General features: G+C 44.7%; 1 protein-coding gene across 1 annotated transcript; it reads right to left on the minus strand.

Moving 5' to 3' along the window:
• Positions 1–1,265: 1,265 nt before the first annotated feature.
• Positions 1,266–7,046, minus strand: LOC139388691 (neurofilament medium polypeptide-like). The gene is made up of 3 exons (XM_071135520.1): positions 5,925–7,046; positions 4,734–4,858; positions 1,266–3,650 (listed from the first exon to the last, which is right to left on the minus strand). Exons 1-3 carry the CDS (start codon positions 6,954–6,956, stop codon positions 2,063–2,065), a joined length of 2,745 nt encoding a protein of 914 aa, XP_070991621.1. The 5' UTR covers positions 6,957–7,046; the 3' UTR covers positions 1,266–2,062.
• Positions 7,047–7,408: the final 362 nt, after the last annotated feature.

A 7,408-nucleotide genomic window follows, 5' to 3' on the forward strand; every position in this document is an offset into this window, starting at 1 on the left:
GATGTGCAAAGGCAACTGAGGGAGAGATACCTTTTTATGGTTGTTTGATCAATAGGACTGTGAAGTTCCCAAATGTAAGAGGACTCCTGTGGTATGTACATATTTGCAGAAATCCATTCAGGTGTATTTTGTGGCTTTTGGCCAATGCCTTGTAATGCTCTAAAGTCGGCACTGTTGCTTCTGCCTGTAAACACACAGTCCATTCCAAAGTGAATGACAGCAGGCCTGTGTGGCAAATGGCTTATTTGATTGGCTATTAGCTCTGATTGGCTATGGCATACCATTCTGCATAGACACCAGTCCTGGACAAGACACATGTTTTTATTAGGTTTTATTTGCTGCAGTGTCTATTAATTGTCCAAACAGAATTTTCACAAATGCCTTACTAAACGTCATTCCCAAACATTCTACAAATGTATGAAAATTTGAAAATGACCATATCTAAGTGCTCGCTTGTCAGAAAATAAAAACAAGGTGTCATATTCTTACTGGAGGTGTATATGAACCAATTTTAATACGATGTCATGTTACTAAAACACTGTCAGTTCCACTTTAAGTGCCATTGAACAGGGTATGGTAGTAGGTGCCAGGCACACCAGTTTGTATCAAAAACTGAAATGTTGCTGGGTTTTTCACGCTCAACAGTTTACTGTGTGTATCACAAATGGTCCACCACGCAAAGGACATCCAGCAGTGCAATTTTCTTTGTTTCAGAAATGTGCTTTGCAAATAAAGTTTGATTTGATAAATCAACTCTAATCAAGTGCTATTTGCATGTGATGGCATAGGATTGCATTGTTCATATTATTGTTGGTGGCCTATTCTTAGATGGCATGCACGTATTACCTACCGATTGTGACTTTAAATATCTGTAGAGGACAGCCTGTGGATGTTTATGTGGCTTTGTATATATTCTAGGCTGCAAAAGATAATGAAGGATGCAATCTCATCCCCATGAAAGCAGATGAGGAAGTTGAATATTGTGTGCATATTGTGGTGAGAAACCTACTGTATATACAAAAGTGAACGTACAGGACAGAAAAATTGCACAAAGCAGGGGTGTCAAACTCATTCCACTGAGGGCCGAGTGTCTGCAGGTTTTTGTTTTTTCCTTTAAATCAAGACGTAGACAAGCAGGTGAGGGGAGTTCCTTAGTGACCTTAATTCATTAATCAAGTACAAGGGTGGAGCGAAAACCCGCAGACACTCAGCCGTCCGTGGAACGAGTTTGACGTGTCATAAAGGAACAAGAGACCATATTTTGTATTTCAGTACGACATTTATTGAGCAAATGCTGCTGGGAAATCATTCATGATGAGTAAAGACATGGGATTGCAAACTGTAGCACCTCATGTATGTTCGGTATTTAAATTCAAGTCCATCCTATGCATACAATAATGTATGTGTGCGCATTTACAGATTTATTTTCAATTGCCCTCGTAAACATAATAGACACGGATACAAAGCATGTTTAAGGCTAGGAGTTTCTTCAAGGTTATTTATGCGTTAATTGCTTTGGGTTCTGTATGTTCATGATCATGAGTTCATTGCACCATCGTCATTCTCTTTCTTCACTGTATTGTATTGTAGTCGATTGTATTTTTTTTGGCTCAATTGGTATCGTCACATAATAAGTAAGCTTACTTCTGAAGTGGACCCTCCCACCTGGGCCCCCCAAAAAACGTCATTTGAATGAAGATACATTTCTATCACTCTCCCATCCATCCATACATACATACATGTTAGAGAGGGGACTCCCTCCCTGAGCTAGCATGCAGACGCCCCCACCCGTGAGCCCTCCTGTGAACTGCAGATAGAAAGAAAGAGAATTAATCATCTGTCCCATTCCCAAATTTTCCTGACCACATCTGCAGAAAAGCTCATTTATAGCTTCACTCAACATGCATTTTAGAAATTTTAGCTTAGTCACATCATATGGCTTCTCTCTTTGCTTTTCTGTATGTTTGAGAGTGGTTATCTTTATTACATCGCTCTAGCTGTATGATTGCTTGTCGTCGTGTCCTCCTCCCTGACCCTCCTGGGTGGATTGGTTGGAGCGCAGTCACTCGGTTTCGGTCACCACCTTGACGGACTTGGAAGAGTGTTTCTCCATCGTCTTGCTGGACACCATCTTCTCCTGAATCATATCCTCAGTCTCCTTCACAGTCTCGGTGACAGTGACTGATTTAATGACATGCTTGGCTCCATCCTCTCCAGTGGTGATGGTCTCCACCGTTTTGGTGATGACCACCTTCTGGCTGGGGTCATCTTTCTGGCTGAGGTCATCTTTCTGGTTGGGGTCATCTTTGGTGGGGCTCTCGTCCACACCATTTGAGATCACATCCGTCTCCTCTTTCTTCCCATCGTCCTTTTTGTCCTCTGGGGCACCCTTCTCCACTTCTCCGCTCAAAGCTGCATCTTTCTTTTCTACCTTCTCTTCCTCTGAATCACCCTTTTTGTCTACTTTCTCTTCTGCAGCCTTGGGGGCCTCTGACTTGGGAGCTTCTGGTTTGGGAGCCTCATCCTTAGGGGACTCTGCTTTAGGGGATCCTAATTTGGGGGATTCAGATTTGGGGGACCCTGCAGGTTTGGGGGATTCAGATTTGGGGGAACCAGCAGGTTTGGGGGATTCAGATTTGGGGGATCCTGCAGGTTTGGGGGTTTCAGATTTGGGGGAGCCAGGTTTTGGGGATTCAGATTTAGGGGAACCAGCTTTGGGGGATTCATGTTTGGGGGATCCAGCTTTTGGTGACTCAGACTTGGGGGACCCAGCCTTAGGGGATTCAGCTTTCAGGGAGTCTGGCTTGGAGACCTTTGGGGCCTCAGATTTCTGGACCTCAGCTTTTGGGACCTCACTCTTGGGGGCATCTGTTTTGGGAGACTCTGTCTTGGCTACATCTGCCTCATCTGTTTTGTCATCTTTCTCATCCTTTCCTTTCTTATCTTTCTCATCCGTATCATCTCCATCTTTGGATCCTTTGTCACTACTTGCAACTTCCTCTTTATCACCACCCTCCTCTTCTCCCTCTCCCTCTGCTGTCTCTTCTTCTCCTCCACTTCCTTCCTTCTCTCCAGCCTTCTCTTTGTCAGGAGAGACCTTTGATTCTGGGGCTGTCTCCTCTCCCTCTTCCCTTCCTTCTCCCTCATCACCACCTTCTGCATCATCTCCCTTCTCACCCTCACCTTCTTTCTCACCCTCTTCTTCTTTTTGTCCCTCCTCAGCACCCTCTCCTCCATCTTCTTCTTCATCGCCACGGTTTTTGTCCTCCTCTTCCTCCTCAGCAGGGGCGCTGGAGCTCATTTGGGATTCAGTGGAGGCTACAACCTCTTCTGAGTCACCCTCTCCCTCTCCCTCTTCTCCATGTCCCACTGCTTCTTCTCCTTCCTCTTCTCCCTTATCCTCTCCTTCCTCTTCTCTGTCATCTGTTGCCTCTGCCTCCAGTGCGGCAGACAGCTCCTGGGCAATCTCTTCCAGGGCCTCGTCCATTTCAGACTTCTCATCCTCCACCCTGGTCTCCTCAATGATCTCCTCTACAAACTTGTGCTGGACCTTCAGTTTGGGAGGCCCAGACTTGGACTTCTTAGAGGAGGTGACAGCTTGGCGGTAAGGGAAAGTGCTAAAGTGGGTCTCCTCACCTTCTAGGAGTTTCCTGCAAAAACAATAGAAAATTAGATATAGTATAGTGTAGGTTTAATATAAAAGTTAGGGTTGATATATACTGAATAAATATATAAATGCATCATGCAACAATTTCAAAGATTTTACAGTTCATATAAGGAAATCAGTCAATTTAAATAAATGAATTGTGCCCTAATCTATGGATTTCACTTGACTGGGCAGGGGTGCAGCCATCGGTGGGTCTGAGAGGGCAAAGGCCCACCCGCTTGGCAGCTGGGACCACCCACAAAAGGGCTTTATTACAGACAGAAATACTCTTCAGCACCACCAAACCACCCCTCAGACGATCACGCAGATGAAGAAATTGGATGTGGAGGTCCTGGGCTGGCGTGGTTACACGTGGTCTGCGGTTGTAAGGCCGTTTCGACGTACTGCCAAATTCTCTAAAGCGACTTTGGAGGCAGCTCATGATAGAGAAATGAACATATCTGGCATCAGCTCTGGTGGACATTCCTGCAGTCATCATAACATTTGCATGCTCCCTCAAACCTTGAGACATCTGTGGCATTGTGTTTTGTGATAAAACTGCACCTTTTCAAGTGGCCTTTTATTGTCACCAGCACAAGGTGCACCTATTTAATGATCACGCTGTTTATTCAGCTTCTTGATATGCCACACCTGTCAGGTGGATGGAATATGTTGGCAAAGGAGAAATGCTCACTAACAAATGTAAACAAATGTATCTACAACATTTTTGAGAAATAAGCTTTTTGTTCATGTGGAACATTTCTGGGATTTATTGTTTCAGCTCATGAAACATGGGACCCACACTTTAAATGTTGCCTTTATATATATATAAAATATATGTATATATATATATATATATATATATATATATATATATATATATATATATATATATATATATATTTTTTTTTATATATATATATATATATATATATATACTTTTTTTTTACACATTTTTTTTTACACTTGATGAAATCCAATCTTTTTGTTCCTTAATGTGTACAATTTTTGTTTCCTCCTGTTTTCTTTTTAAATATGTGTTTTGACCAATGATAGGCCTAATTAGCACACTACCGTCGCACTGTACCTGTATGCAGCAATCTCGATGTCAAGAGCCATCTTGACATTGAGCAGGTCCTGGTACTCGCGCAGATGACGCGCCATCTCCCACTTCGTGCCCTTGAGCTCATTATCCAGCTGGTGGATGGTCTCCTGCAGAAAACAAGACCAAGAGACATCAGCTGGTTAGGAGCTGTTATTACCTAGGCCTATGTGGAACTCTGAAAAAATACTTGGTTATCTATTTTTTGGTGCAGGGAGGATATGTCTCCAAAAGGACAGAACCCTCTGTAAGTAACATGAAAACTGAAAATATACATATATACAATTTCGTATTTTGTTCCTAGTAATTAAGCTTTATCACCAGCACATTTAAACGTGTGTAAATTTACAACACATTAAAGCACTTTGAGATTTCATTACACTGTCGTTGCAATAACAATTGAAAGTGTGAAGTCTCCCTGTCTCCTTGTAAAAGGGCAAATCAATTGATATGTTGGAGACCGTTCTGCGCAAAAGGTTAGGCTATTATTGTTCTGTGAAATAATTTATTCTGACGCAGTGTACACTGTTTCAAGGGCAGCCTCTTCACACTTGTTCAACAGTCGAAAATCTGTGTGGGGTGAGGCAAGGACACAGCCAATGAACGCATCGACCCGCGTCTCTGACTCAGCAAAAAAAAAAAAACGTTTGCTGCATTATGTCTCCCCTTAATTAAGAACCATATAATGTCCTGACTTTCACCAATTGTCGCAGCGTATAAGTAGCCTAATGCTTCAACAAGGATGGGCGATGTAAAAGCTGTGCCCATAAGATGTCAGCATTGTGCCATTTATCTTAAAGCAAATGCGCAGACACCACCATTGCGCAGAGCTTATATGCCTAGATAAAACACATCTATCTATATTAACACAATATATATTATAATATGTATACGTTTCATTCTCAAAGTAGGGAACTCTCCTTATAGGTAGACCAATATTAAAAATAAGAATAAAAACCTCAAAGGAATCGTGATAATATCCTCACACGACTCTGGCACAATTTGATAGCCTATATCATAAACGAAACACATCTGATAATATTATTTAGCCAACTCTCTCCACTACATTGCTTCTCTACTTACACAGATAATACAACTTTATAGAACACTTCACCATTAAGCCTGTGGATGTAGGTTTCTGTATGAAAACAATGCCAACAGCGGGTCTCATCATACCTGCAGGCTGGACAGGTCGTTGTTGTGTCGGTCCTCGATGTCATTCAGCTGCCTTTCCAGTGACTCCCTGGTTCCCCGGACCGATTCTAATTCCACGGTCTTGGACTGGAGCTGGCGGCGGTAGTCTGCAATCTCATCACGGGCGGACTTTATTGCGTCTTTGTTTTGTTCCGCAGCATCAGTGAGCTTGGAATAGCGGCACATGAACCAGTCCTCTACCTGCTGCAGGTTCTGGTTGGAGTGGCCCTCGAGCTGGGTGCGGATCTCCCGGAGCGCCTCGGTGATGTCCGTCTTCTGGAAGTCTTTCCTCTCCATGGTCACCTGCGACGCCTGCACCTGGGCAAACAGCTCGCTCACCTCTTCCTCGTGGTTGTTACGGATAAAGGCAATCTCATCCTGCAGTGACTGGACTTTCTTCTCCAACTCCGACTTCACTAACTCAGAGTCGTTCATATCTTTTTTGAGCGCCCGGATGATGCCTTCCGTCTCATCCCTGATGCGAGCTTCCTCATCGAAGCGGTCCCTAATTCTCTGGATGTCCTCCTCGATGTGGTCTGTGTCGAGCTGGATCTGCGCCTTATCGTGGTGGATCTGCTCCAGCATGGAGCGCAGCTCCTGGAGCTCCTGGTCGTATAAATCGCCTAGCTGGGACTGCGACACCTGCTTCTGCCGCAGCGCCTGGATCTCCTCCTCAATCTGGCTGTTCTGCTGCTCCAGATAGTGCACCTTATCGATGTAACCGGCAAAGCGGTCGTTTAACCCCTGGAGCTGCTCTTTCTCATTGGAACGCTTGTAGTCTCCGTTAGTTTGACTGAAATCAACGCTGTCGGCGGAGCTGAGGAGTGTGGAGCTGTACGCTCTGGCTACAGGCATATTGACGCTCCTCTTGTAGGGCTTGTTAGGGCTTGACCGGGACCAGGACTGAGAGCGGAACCCGCTGGAGGGGGTGCCGGAGGAGCGGCCGTAGCTTGTCCTACTATCCATGCTTCTCCTGAATGGACTCCCTACGGTGTCCACCGGGTGGTAACTCATCCGGCCAGACAAGGGGGTGCGTGTGCAAATGGAAGGGAAGGTGTGCGAGGTGGAGTAGTGGGGTGGGTGCGTGTGTGTGTGTGTGCAGGTGCGGGGTGGATGGCGCTCACAGCATTCTTAGCCTCACCGGCTGTCCTTTATATACCGCGCAATCTCTAAAAAGGCAAGTAGGAGCTGTTTTTACTGGCTCGTTGATCTAAGGGGAGGGCCATGTCTCAACCAACCCCTCAGACCTTTCAAGAAACACCACGTGGAAGTGTGAGGGTTCGTGGGTGGCGGTTTGAAAGGCAGAGGAATAATCACACAGGGGGGGGATTATCATTAGGATGATTCCAGAACTGGAATCATTCATTCGAAACCATGCAGATGCTGAGTCATTCATTAGGATAGCCTATGCGTTCAGGTATTTATCAGTTGTCGCTTGTCACCGAGTGAATATATAACTTTCTCAC

The sequence above is a fragment of the Oncorhynchus clarkii genome, chromosome 29, assembly GCF_045791955.1.
Source record: "Oncorhynchus clarkii lewisi isolate Uvic-CL-2024 chromosome 29, UVic_Ocla_1.0, whole genome shotgun sequence".
Lineage (NCBI taxonomy): Eukaryota > Metazoa > Chordata > Actinopteri > Salmoniformes > Salmonidae > Oncorhynchus > Oncorhynchus clarkii.

What these genes read in the sequence shown, in the direction of transcription:
- LOC139388691 (XM_071135520.1), bottom strand. Translation starts at nt 6,956, where the DNA reads ATGAGTTACCACCCGGTGGACACCGTAGGGAGTCCATTCAGGAGAAGC. An exon ending in ACGACCTGTCCAGCCTGCAG is followed by an intron (nt 4,859 to 5,924) that starts GTATGATGAGAC and finishes TGTTTTCTGCAG; the next exon opens with GAGACCATCCACCAGCTGGA. An exon ending in ATCGAGATTGCTGCATACAG is followed by an intron (nt 3,651 to 4,733) that starts GTACAGTGCGAC and finishes TTGTTTTTGCAG; the next exon opens with GAAACTCCTAGAAGGTGAGG.